At 41.9% G+C, this 13,484-nt stretch overlaps 1 protein-coding gene across 1 annotated transcript; it reads right to left on the bottom strand.

Annotated features, from left to right (window-relative positions):
• Positions 1-1,697: 1,697 nt before the first annotated feature.
• Positions 1,698-13,429, bottom strand: LOC115584991 (ADP-ribosylation factor-like protein 8A). Its single transcript, XM_030422990.1, has 7 exons — positions 13,001-13,429; positions 11,578-11,658; positions 10,164-10,237; positions 9,511-9,604; positions 9,196-9,263; positions 8,068-8,138; positions 1,698-6,098 (listed from the first exon to the last, which is right to left on the bottom strand). The coding sequence occupies exons 1-7, from the start codon at positions 13,121-13,123 to the stop codon at positions 6,046-6,048; spliced, it is 564 nt and encodes a 187-aa protein (XP_030278850.1). The 5' UTR covers positions 13,124-13,429; the 3' UTR covers positions 1,698-6,045.
• Positions 13,430-13,484: the final 55 nt, after the last annotated feature.

Genomic DNA, 13,484 nt, shown 5'->3' with positions numbered 1-13,484 from the left:
TGTGTGTGTGTGTGTGTGTGTGTGTGTGTGTGTGTGTGTGTGTGCTGCCACCTGCTGTCTCATCAGTAACACTGCAGATCTGGGATCAGTCTGATTGGATGGAAGTTTTACTTCAGGAAAAACAAATACAGAAAATCTGTTAGTTAAATCTGATATAATATGAATCTGTTGTGGTTTCTGTCTCAACAACACTGACGTCTTATTCTCTGTTCATGGTTTAATTATCTGTTAGTTCACTCAGACAAACCAGATTATATTTTATAACCGTACAGCCACATCTTGTTTCTACAGAAGCCCAGGGCGGCCATTTTTAATCCTGTTATCTAAAGATCGTGAGTTTAATACGACGTTGTCTCGAAATAACAAAGATAGTTTTCTCATGATAACAGACAATAATCTCTGAAGCTTCGTCACCCGAGATAAGATTTCTTATTATCGCTACTAAAATGTTTTTATTCTCTCCTCTTTGATTCTGATATCTCTGTCATATGTGTATGTTGGACCTGCACTGTGCTATAAATAAAATAAATAATATCATAACATAAAATAAAATCCCTGCACCTGTGGTCGTCCCAGACATCTGTAGTTGATGACAGGTGTGTTTATTTGGCTTTGAGGATTTACTCTTTTCTTATGTGTATATGAATATATAATGTATGATTGATATTATTCTAATCAAACATTATGATTGTTGACAAATATCATGAATAATTCCACAGACAGAAGACGTGACGCCTCGTGTTGTTTCTCCATAGTATTTAATTAGTATCATACACAAGCATGTTTCTATTAAAACACATTATATATCAACTGAATCAAACAATAATGTACAAACAGGTTCAGACTGAGCGACCCGGCACGTACAAACACGTCCTCCACCAAAAATACAGAGTCAGCAACAAAACCAGACCAGGTCCAGTCAGAACCAGACAGGTCCAGTCAGAACCAGACAGGTCCAGTCAGAACCAGCTCACAGCGCCGCTCAGCACACTTCATTCTGCCTGTTCAAACTGAGACTGACGGTAAAACTGGCTGAATACGTTTATAATTTTTAAAATTGCTTTTCAAGATGGTTCGCCTAAATTAAACCAATATACTCGACTCTACGCAAGAATTTAGATCCGACTCTGGACGACGTTTTACATTTCAGCTGTTAAAATATGCTCAGATGATTCTTTATTTTCATTTAGTACAACTCGTACTTCTGCTCGACTGTCAGGCTGCTTTAAAGGTAACAAACTTTACACATATTCAGGTTTTACTGAGCAAAATCCATTTTGATGACGACTGTGAGACGCAGTCAGAAACTCTGGAACAAGAACAAACTCTAATGTTTCAGTTTTAATCTTATCGTACCACAGGTGAGATTCACGTCACCTGTCACAGGACTGTTTCACTGACATCATCTGTACCGACACTCAGCTTTATTCCGCTCTCCTGACGCTGATGGTTCTGTCTGGTTTGGTCGTGTTTTGGGTCCAGACTCTGTAGAAATCTCCAGTTTTTGATGAGTAAATAACCGAACAGGATCATCATGACACACTTTGACATCCTGTGCAGTTCAGAGTTTGTACGAGCAGGATCACAGGACGTCACTAGATTATTTGCCATAAAAAAAAAAAAAATAATTAAAAATCTGGCCGAACTTTACGATGACAATACTCCAGCGTGTTCATCTGTCAGAACAGTTTCTGTAAGCACACGGTCACGCGATCCTCCGCAGACATGAAGAAGCATGTAAGAGCACGACGTCCATGCTTCTGTCTTATTGCACTGTTGTGTGCTTACTTGACTCGTCTGTGGGTTAATACTCAGGTCGACACACTGGATTAAGGCCATTTAATGGTAAAGTTGCACCAAAACAACTGTTTACTTCATCAGGTCCCACAGATATACAATCCCTGCCCTCAGCATGCAAACAGAAGAGACCAGAGCCGATCAGAGCAGAGCTGCAGGGGAGACTTCAAGGTTCACACATCTGATCCGATTAACACCCGCAGCTGTCATCTGAAGGTGGCGCTCTGCCGTAATCCTCACCTGGCAGGCAGGTAAATGTTTACCAGACAACAGCTGTTCAGATATAATCTGCCCTCCTGCTCTCCAGAGAGATCCCAATTTGTTTTCTACATTTAAATAACAAGAAAAGCAGAAAATGTGACTTTCTGACTCCACAGAAGTTTCTACTGCTGACAGGAATCACGACATGTTACTTCCTGTCAGCTCTGCTGGATATCATCAAAAATATCACTAAAAAGCAGACACTTGAATACTCCCTCTGCGAGCCCGCCTGTCTGATGGCGTCATAACTAATAATCACTGTGCTGGCTGATCAACAGATCAATAAATCTCAAGTGGACCAGAACGGAGACATCAACTCTTTGCTGGTTCAGAGGACGCCGGAGCAGCTGCAGAACAAACCGAGCCGCTCGAGGCTGAAGGAGATTCAGGTTTTGGTGGATTTTAACACTTTGTACGTCCAACAGGTTTGAGTTGTGCTTGTTGATGTCGGGAGTTCAATCAGGGAAGTTCAGCTCCTTCACATCGACACATCGGCTCTTTGTCATCTTAAAAAGCAGCTTTACACTGTCGGGCTGAAGAAGGCCGAGTCACTCTAACAAGAGTTTGACTCTGTTGTGGAAATCACTACAGCAAGAACAACCAAAGGTCGGATTTTCGGTTTTAATCAATGACGCTTTCGTCAGTCAATGTTGGCCATCGCTTTGAGTCTGTGGCTCTAGCTTTTGCACTTTGTCTCGCACCTTTGGCACTCGTTGGCGGCTTTTTGGTCGACTGTGCAGGTTGAATCGGAGGCAGAGCCCATCGCTGAGAAAGAATCACTATGATTGGCTGTTCAGCTGAGCAAATCCATTCACAAGAAACGGAAAAAGAAAGGATGCTAGTCAGGATTTCAACTACAGAAAGACAAAACACCACTCGCCCTTTAAATCAGACATCCTGTTGATGAGAAGTTTTAAACCCGTATTAGTGAGACGGGTTCAAATATGACACACATACACTGCTTTATCATGACAAAAGTGTATATGTACACATCCTGAACTAGAAGGTACGAGCTGGTTGGTCATCAGCTGTTAAACTGATGACTTTTCACGAGAACACAAGAAAACGTTCTGAAGTTCTTCACTGTAACTCTGAAGCCCGACAGTGTGAAGCAGGTGAGTGTGTGCTCACAGAAATTATCTCCCACATACGCTGCTGACAGTTTGACCACTCTTAAACAAAAGAACCTCAGTACAGAACAGACAGACAGGTAATGATCCTTCCTTTTCCTGTCGGTTCTGCGGTCTGATTGGCTGCTGTCCGGACCAGGACGTGTCAGAAACGTGATACGTAGCAACACGACAGAACGGACAAAATGAAAGAAGCAGGCAAACATTAGTAGTGTGGAAACATCACGTGAACTTAATGCTGATAATCATCTTTAAGTAAAAACCTTTTAATCCGGATTTACTGATAAATCTCTTGATTATTTTACAGATTGGAATATATTGTCTTATAGTTGAAACTGTCAGACTGCGTTCTGTTGCTCTCTGCTGCCGTTTCTTTAAACGGTAAACTAGATCACTTGTTAGCTGAAAGGTTTAAATGCTCGAATATTTGTTGCTGCCGTTCACACGAACAAAAAAATAATATATTCCTTCACATTCAGCGTAAACTGCTGGTAAACTTAGACCGGCTACACGAGCACCAACGGATGAAACACACGACATAAATGAATATAGTAGATTTGTTGTGTGACATCATCAGAACGTCGTACCGTAAGAAAATCACACGGCGAACATCGTCTGAGGCTGCAGATATTAAAACAAAATCACTCTCATTCATATGAAAATGATGATGAAATTTAAATGTTTAAAATCTATTCTTACTATTATCAAAACAATAATAGTAAGAATAGGACCATGAAAAAACCCACTTTGTGTTGAATAGAAATGAGCTAACACCAGGATGTTATTATACAGAGTGAAGGTTTCATTTTCACAACAATTTTGCATTTTCAACATTAAAAAATAAAACAAAATTTGGTTCTAATTTCTTGATTTATACACGCAAAAATAAAGGGTGAAATTTAGATTTTATTCCAATATTCAGGCAGCCAGACTGAGATATTCACCATCTCCTGGTAATTAAAACAGTACGTGGATATTTTCTGTAAGCTCAGATATTATTAAGGAGGCTGTAAAGTTTTACTCATAAAAACAAGAAACCAAATCTGAAACATAGTTTTCTGTCAAACCTGATTCAACGCTTCATGAAGACGTGTAAAGAGGAGAATAAATAGATGAAAACCTTTAAATTAATCGATTTCATAAACATTTAATATTGTGGGTGTTATCAATGAGTCAAACGTGACAAATTACATCGACATGATGTGAAGGTTCGATCACGTGACACTCCTGGTCCAGTCAGCAGACGTCTCAGAGCAACAAACACTGAACTCTGAATCACATCCAGAGAAGACTTATGAAGTCAAAAGCAACGTTAAAAAATAACAACAATATAAAACAAATAGAAATAAAAAGCTTATTACAGAGATATGAACAGAGACAAAAACATTTCTCCTTCTCCAGTTGAAGTACCACTTCCTTAAATCTGGCCAGACCAGGTTATGTCACAATAAGAAGATTATTAACATTATTCTCATTATTAATATCTTACAAAACCAAAATCAACAGTGCAATAAAAAGGTTTTTAATCCCTCGCTCAGCAGGAGAGAGGGAGAGAGAGGGAGAGAGAGAGAGAGAGAGAGGACGAGGGGCGGGGCTTGGCGGCGAGGAAAAGGGGAGAATAAAAGGTAACATCCAAAAATAAGAAAAGAAAGGAAGGATAGAGGGAACACAGGAGGAGGACAAGCAGTTCACAACAGACGAGGGAGGATTATATAAATGTGAAATAATGGAGGTCTGGATGGATGGATGGAAGATGTGGAGGTAGACGAGGGGAGGAATGGAAATCAACAGAGGAGGAAATGATAAAGGCAGATTTGTGGTTACTGGCTATGAGGTGGTGGAAGGTGGGGGAGGAGAGGAGGATCATGGGAAAAACGTGATCCACAGAACAGGCCTCAGCTGATTGGCTGACGGTTCGACTGGCGAGTGGACAGACAGACGCTGTTCTGTGGATCTGCAGAGACGCACTGATACCACTTTTCTGTTGCCGGTGTGAAACACTGACACGACTGAAGACGATGACGTCACTTCAGACAAACTACAAACAACATATTCTAACTCTTTGTTTTTATCCATCGAGACTTTTGATTTAACTCATGCAGGTTTTCAGACAGATCACCACCGAGGAGCGGCGCTGAACGATCTGCGTCATCCATCGATTCTTAAAAATGTTCCTGTTCTGTGATTTGGTTGAAACGACTCATTAGCTACTTTATAAATAAAATCCGTAGCATCAGTTATTTCATGTTCCAAAGGTGTTCAGCTGAGTGTCAGAAATCTGCTCCCGTTTCCAGGGAGAATCACCTGTGGGAGTTTGAATCAGGTGTGTGCTCGAGTGCTGGTGTACTGAAGACATTTTGTATTTACTGAAACAAACATGGCTTCTCTGAACCCTCGATAAAGCTTCACTTTCCCTCCTCAAACACGGTGCACTTCTGGGTGGAAATGCTCTTTTACCATTATAAATATAAATATAGGAGGAAATTATCAGAAAAGTAAAAGGACCATTGATTTCTGACTGATTATGAGCAGTTCTGTGTTTAAAATCACATTTCATTGATGTGAGAAACAAGAGAAGAGGTGTGAGATTCTCCAGGTGAAGGAAATGAAATGAAGAAAGTTAAATGTGTCTGTCAGCAGACTTTGGTTTGGTGTCGGACAGTTTGAGACTTCTGTCAATACTTAAAAAACAAAAAGGAGGTATCAGTGTGGAGGTGAGGAGGTTTAATACGAGGGGGAGGAGGGGGAGATGGAGGGGGGACGGCTGGGGGGATAAAAGTTTGGGGGGGTTTGATCAAAGAGCGAGTGAGTGTAGGACAGATGGGCGTGGCCTGTTCTGTTGGGGGCATGTCTGTTCTCAGGAACTCCTCTTAGTCCTGGAGTGTTGGATCAACCACTGAAGAGTGATGTCTGCAGAGAGAGGTACAGGTGTGTGAGAAGGTGTGTGTGTGTGTGTGTGTGTGTGTGTGTGTGTGTGTGTGTGTGCCCAGAAACAATACACAAGAGAAAAACAACGAGAGGAAAGAAACCGTTAAATGTATCATGAAGTGCGACTGTGCAACTGCAACAAAGTGAGAGAGTTTAATTAAAACCTCCTCAGTGGATCGTATGTTGACAACGTTTAAAGGAGAACTTCAGTCGATTTAAACATGCAGCTTCATTGCTCAAGCTACCCTTGACTTGCCAGTACTGAAGACGTGAACACATTTGGTCCAGCCATTACAGAGCTCCGTGAACGGAGACGTAGCATTGACAGCTAACAGCATGGGGTCAGAACTTTACACTGTGTTTTAAGCGTCTTAACATGCTCCACATCTCACACCAAAAGTTATGCAACATCAGCAGACACCTTAGCATACAGCACTGTAGCGTGTATGACTCAAAATGAATAAAAAAGTAGTTAAAACAGTGTGTTTGTGCAAGCAGCTACTTACCTGTTTGTTGACATCCGTGTGTTCCGGTAGCTAGACCAAACTAGTCATATCCATCGAGTGTGCACTTAACAGGCTTAACAGGCTATTGTAAGGCTCATGGCTCATGACAGGCTGTAACATGGACATGTACATTATGAACAGAAACACGAAAATGCTGGATTACGTTTCCGTCTCCGCCAGTGAGGGAGTAAGTGCACACTCGGACAGATCGACTAGTTTGGTCTAGCTACCGGAACACACGGATGTCAACAAACAGGTAAGTAGCTGCTTGCTACAAACACACTGTTTTAACTACTTTTTTATTCAGTTTGAGTCATACACGCTACAGTGCTGTGTTGCTAAGGTGTCTGCTGATGTTGCATAACTTTTGGTGTGAGATGTGGAGCATGTTAAGACGCTTAAAACACAGTGTAAAGTTCTGACTCCATGCTGTTAGCGTTCAATGCTACATCTGCGTTCACGGAGCTCTGTAATGGCTGGACCAAATGTGTTCGCGTCTTCGGTACTGGCAAGTCAAGGGTAGCTTGAGCAATGAAGCTGCATGTTTAAATCAACCAAAGTTCTCCTTTAAAGGAACAGTTCAGCCAAAATGTAAAACCAAGTCCTCCTCTCCTCCTGATGATATAAAGTCCTCCTCTCCTCCTCCTGATGATATAAAGTCCTCCTCTCCTCCTGATGATATAAAGTCAGGTGAAGTGTCCATACAGCTCGTCTGCAGTGATCAGAGTCTGCAGGAGCTCAGAAATGTTTTGTGGACTACGAGACTTCACCCGACTTCCCTCAACATGGAGGAAGGAGATGATGACTGTGTTTTACTTTTTGGGTGAACTGTTCCTTTTTATATATATTTGACCTGTCATGTCAGTATGATGCAGTCACATCATCACCACCAGTAACTACAACATAAAAAATAAATGTATCCATACTGACTGATTATAGCAGCTCTGCAATATCTAACACATCTACTCTGCAGATGTCCAGATGTTGTGTTTTTACTGTTTCACAATAAAAGCCTGCTGAAGATATGCTACAGGATACATTTAATGTGAAGCAGCAGGAAACGTTTGGCTCAGCAGTAACTCAACATGGCTCTGATACGGCAGGAAGCAATTAGGAGTCATGAAGGAAACTCTGCAGATACAAACGGGAGTGAAACTGAACTCCAGACCACAGAGATTCAGTCGGTGAGTGACCTCAGCTCAACTCTGTGGTTCAAATACAGCTGGAGTATCATCAAGATCACATTATGGTAACAACACATTATCATAAATGAAGCATGTGGGGCTACAGAGATGCTCTCAGCCTCCACAGGGCTCCGACAAACATCACATCATTTTTAGATTTGTGTGAGTGAAAATGAAACGCAGAAATAAATAACGCGTGTGTGTGTGTGTGTGTGTGTGTGTGTGTGTGTGTGTGTGTGTGTGTGTGAGTGTGTGTGGTACCGATGTTGTCTTTCTCCTTGCAGGAGATTGAGTAGCAGCAGATCTCTCTGTCCTGGATGGCCGACAGGTTCCTGATAAAAAAAAAAAAGGAAAAAAAAAAGGACACAATCAATAAAAAGTAAATCTTCCAGCAGTCAGATGATTGAACAGGATTATCAAACATTACACATATTAACGCAGCAGCTGCACTCTGGTGATGTTGTGACAGACTGTGTGACGGAACTCAATCTTTAACTCAATTTAAATTAAACCTTTGAGGATGTATCTTCATTTACAGAACAACACAACAAAGACTCTTTGAGGGGATTTGTAACAGATTAAATGTATGATACCTAAAAGTTCAAACAAAAGAACAAAACAATATGTGAGGTAAAGGATCTGATTTTCCCTCGTGGCAGCAAAGAGTCCAAGTTTGAGGCCCTTTGTAGATGTTTCCATGTATTAAAGACATTTGACCTAATTCAGAAGTCACGGCTCAAATCCTCTCTGTGTGGTCACGGTTCAACAAGGGGGAAAGTAAAAAGCAACAACAATCCAGTTTGCACAAGGCGAGGTTAATTTGCATTTATTTTCAACTGACAGAAGTTCCAGTTCCAGTTTGTGACACCTGAGATCTGAGCAGTGAACAGTGAACACACACAGTCACACAACTAATAACAATCTGCTGTGATGAGACGTTACTGCCAGTCGTCTCTGATCGTCTGATCTCTGAGCAGATGCTGCTGGACTCTTGTGTGTCAACCTGTTTCCAACACTTGCTCTCTGAAACTTTCCCACACAGCTGATCTGACAGAAGCAGACGTGTCCTCTCACAGACTTTTAGGAGCGTTACCTACACTTACAGGACGGTCACACTCTCAGCACCTGATACATGACCTCTCTAAAGCGTGAGAGTTAGACGTATTCTTCAAATGATTACAGTGACGTCAGTACCGTGACATTTCAGGATGAATACGTGTGCCGTTACACCCCGAGCACGTCTGTCTGTCGGACTTGTGTTGGACTAGCCTGACTCCAGAAGAGGGAGCCAGTGAGTCACAGTGAGAGCAGACGTGTAGGACACAAACCAAACGTGACCTGAAACCAGCGTAAACTGCAACACAGGGTCAGAGGTGACTGTGGACTTACATCCTCTCTATGAGCTCCTTCTCGTCCAGAGCTCCTGGTAGGTCCCTCTTATTGCCCAGAACCAAAACCTGAAGACACACAGGTGGAAAACACATCAGCTCAAGCTTGTTTAGTCAGTTTGGGTCCGTTCACTCGCACGGGTTCATTCTTTATAAGCAGTCGAGTCTGTTTTTAAGTTTGTTTGTCCAAAATTAGTCACTTCTGGTCAGACTGAGTCGGGTCATTAGGTCCAGTCAGCTGATTCCTTCCTGTCAGTTGACATATTTAGTTAGATTTGTTCTGCTGAGTCTTGGTCTGTTCTGCTGGAGTTCTTACAGGAATTCCCTGCAGCTGCGGTTTGTCCAGCAGGTTGTGGAGTTCGTTCTTGGAGGCTTCGATCTTCTCTGGGTCTGCTGCGTCCACCATGTAGCTGCAACAGGAAGGAAAGCTGTGAGACTGCCTGAATATTCATTTACAACATTTGAATAATAGTTTCAGTTCTCTGTCTTCACATTAAATTTAAATGTTTACAGTTCTGGAGGCCCTGCAATCACATCATGCTCCATCCTGCTGAACTGGACTCACTACTACTACATCTCAACTGTACTCGCAAACCAACTTTGGTACTGTTTGTTACATAAATCGGACCTGTTTGCCCTGCAGCTTCACTGTCCAGTCTCACCAAGTCAACTGGGGTAATACGACATAACGAGGCTGCAGGACGGTCTTCTGTACTCTGCTTCCCTCTGATGATCAAACTCAAGGATTTTTGACATTCAGCAATTCAACAGAAACCTTCAGATATTACATGTAATGCTGAACATTTCTCTTGCTCTGAAATACTAAGGAGGAGTTGATGGACAAACTTGCGTGACTTGGCTGCGACTCAGCGGTCTCATTAATGTCTTCTGTCATTTTTGGACCCAGCAGAGACGTCCTAGTGACCCGTTTAGAGGGCAGCAAGCACAGTTTAAGTAACCAGGACTTACACGATGGCGCTGACTCCTCGACAGTAACGCTCCCACATGCTCCTGAACCGAGGCTGACCGCCGATATCCCACAACTGCAGACACAGAGAGTCCAGTTAGTGAGCACAATGATCACAGTAGAGCTCAAAGATATTCAATTAAGATCCTGATATTCTTAAACCACCTCAAACGATCTTCATTAATGCTGGAAGTGGACGACACAATCAAATATTACAATAGATTTTGTGACACTGTGATGATATAACACAAACAATATAAATATTATAATGTATAAAACACACAAAAAAAGCTTAAAATGTCTCCAGAAGCCCCGAGGTCCCAAACTGATCTGAGGAGATGATATTTAATCTTTTTCAGGTGGAAATCTTCATGAGGCTGCGAAGCTAAAGGTGTTAGCATGCTCCTCGTCTGAAGTGGATGTAGATAATATCTCTTAAAAAGTCTGAAAAACATCAATACTTGAATATTTGTTGTCATTCTTTTATGTGCCGATTAACAAAAATAAATGTTAGTTTGAGAATTTCTGTAAAAAACTAAAACAATAAAGTGTTTTCCCATTTCCTCGATATTCATCTCCTCAAGGAAGATGATATGATTTCAACAGTGTCCATTTGTTTGTCTGTTCGATTACACAAAAACTACTGAGCACATTTCCACCAGACTCGGATGAAGGTTGAGTCTAAACCCAGAATAGACCTCATTAACTTTTAGTGCAGATCCAGATAAAGAGACAGAACCTGGAAATGTTCTTCTTCCTTTGTAGGATAGAAGGCGGGAGAGAGAGTTTCTGTTTCTTAAAATTTTCATCGATGTTACAAACACATTGATGGTGTATTTAAATGGCTGGTATCTATGAGTGACAACAATCTGATGTGGAGCCTCATGAGAATCTGGATACAGAAGACTAAAAGAGGGTTTAATAAAATTAAAGGGACTGTTGGGACTTGGTGGAGGTATGCACTCTTCTGTGGGTCATTCAAGTTAAAAATAAACGTTATAGCACACAATAAGTTTGTAGCTGTGTACCAGTTTCAACAAGTATACTGTGCTATTAAAACTGACAGTTACGACACCATGTTGTTGTTTATCTACAGTATTCTTCCTACTGTGTGAGTGTTAGTAGAAATGTTTAACCTTACAACACATTTCATGTCCGTTCATGATATTTTGTGAAAGTGTAATAAGTGTTTGTTGACCTAAAATTACACACAAAACCTCATGTTTTCATTTTTCATTCTAGTCAGTGTCAGTTGTGGGAAAACTCACAGTGACACCATGAAACGTTGTACTGTTGTAACGTACAACAAAAACGTATGAACATTATCAAGAAACATTTCTTCTCAAAATTACAAGTGATAGTTGGATGATACCTGCAGAGCAACAACACACAGAAACAGGGAATGGAACTACCAACCTTGATGGTGACATTTCCTTTAGTGATCTTCCTCATGTTGAACCCGACTGTAGGAATCATGTCTTCACTGAACTGGCCCGACTGTAACACAAACACACAAACACACACTTTTTACTGACACACACCTCTGCTGGTTATGATTGTGTGTTACATCATCATACTGTTGTTGTGGAGCTCGCCCATCAATCCTCTGAATATCTGCACACTATATAAATATATATGTCAGCTTATTGATGATGACTGCATTGATTTGTGTTTTGTAAGATAAGAAAGAGGAAATGACAGTAAAGTGAGAGATGTCCAGTCGACCTCAGGGTTCAGATTAAAGCTGCAAAATAAGATTATCTTCATTGATGATAGGTTGTTTATTTCCTCGATTAATTGATGAGTTATTTGGACTGTAAATACAAAAAAAATGTAGATCAGTGTTTTGTCGTCAAATGTCTTGTTGTCCAGAAAAAAAATCTAAATCATTAAACAAGTTATATAATATTTAAATAATCTGCGATAAAGTTAATAGTTGACAACTGATTGATAAATCTTGATCCACTTTAACTGCTCCTTGATCATCGTCAATAATCAGTTACACTTGTGTAGTCACGCTGAGCTGTGACCTCATGTGACCTAACAATCACATTATTCCACAAGTTGCACACAGAGGAAGACATTTAGGAAACTGGAGCAGTGCTATCAGCAGAGACTGAGCTCAGGTGTCAGACTACATCCAGGGAGAAAACATGTGTCAGTGTATCTAAATTTAAAATCAGACAACTTATCATTATTCGGCTGTTTAAGTCTGTGAAGCTCATCTCTATCATCATCTGTCAGGCTTCAGTCTGCACTCACATCTGCATTCAGGCTTCTGAAAACAGGAAATACTAACTGCCAAAGCTGACAACGACAACATATAGTTGGGTGAAGGAATATCTATGTTAGTGTGTCACCCTAAAATTTAAATGGGAAGCACCGGAGGCTGACGTCATGAGGTGCTCAGCTGATGGTGTGTGACCGGAGAGGGAAGGTCACTGTGACAGGAGGGGGCAGATCGATCCTCCACCTCCACAAACCCTCGCTCCGGCCCTGCTGACTGCAGGCTGGGGGTTCAGCTCTGATAACCGGCCCTTCCTGATAAACACGTCTGCATTCATGGTGGAGATCTGAACATCCACCGGTGCAGATGTGGAGCAGCTGTGCTGATTTAAATAGCCCATTGAAGCCGGTTCACAGATTTAATGGAGCGTTAGCAGCTTCTATAATCAATAAGATGGTTGTAGCTAACACAAATGTGACTTACACCTCTGTTATAAACCTCATCGACTCATTCACCGACAGCTAGCTGACCTCACCACTGCAGGATAACAATGGATGCAGCCAGATGCTAACTGACAGTTGGCGTTAGCACGTCATATTAGCCTGAACTTACCGCTATCACATTGACGAAGGTCGTTTTCCCGGAGTACTGCAGCCCCACCAGGGTCAGCTCCATCTCCTCTTTCCAGAAGAGCGCCTTGAACCAGTCCAACAGTTTGTTGATTAGCGCTATCATCTTTGTCGTCTGATGCTAATGCTAGCTGCGGCTGCTGCTGCTGCTACGGCTAGGTGGCTATGCTAGCTAGCTAGCTGGCTAACGCCCCGACAGTCTTTTTTTCTGGACTCTGACAGTCACCGTGACAACCACGAGCGGCGACACGAACCCGGACGACACCGACAGGAGCTTTAACAACCGAGGTGTATATCGAAGACGTCGGTGTTTCGTGGCTCTAACGTCCGCGGTGTTTTTCAGCGTCCTGTGATGTTTACTAGCTGCGCCTTTTCCCACCAGCACCGTCAACACTGACGACACGACCCACTCCACATCCGGTGCAGCCTTTCAAAATAAACACCGCAGCGAAGCGCATTCGTCTTCA

This window comes from Sparus aurata, chromosome 7 (genome assembly GCF_900880675.1).
Source record: "Sparus aurata chromosome 7, fSpaAur1.1, whole genome shotgun sequence".
NCBI lineage: Eukaryota > Metazoa > Chordata > Actinopteri > Spariformes > Sparidae > Sparus > Sparus aurata.
The sequence above is the reverse complement of the archived record's forward strand: the minus strand, read 5'-3'. Positions and strand labels throughout refer to the sequence as shown.

What these genes read in the sequence shown, in the direction of transcription:
- LOC115584991 (XM_030422990.1), bottom strand. Translation starts at nt 13,123, where the DNA reads ATGATAGCGCTAATCAACAAACTGTTGGACTGGTTCAAGGCGCTCTTC. An exon ending in AAGGAAATGTCACCATCAAG is followed by an intron (nt 10,238 to 11,577) that starts GTTGGTAGTTCC and finishes CTGTGTCTGCAG; the next exon opens with TTGTGGGATATCGGCGGTCA. An exon ending in CAAGGAGAAAGACAACATCG is followed by an intron (nt 6,099 to 8,067) that starts GTACCACACACA and finishes CTCTCTCTGCAG; the next exon opens with ACATCACTCTTCAGTGGTTG.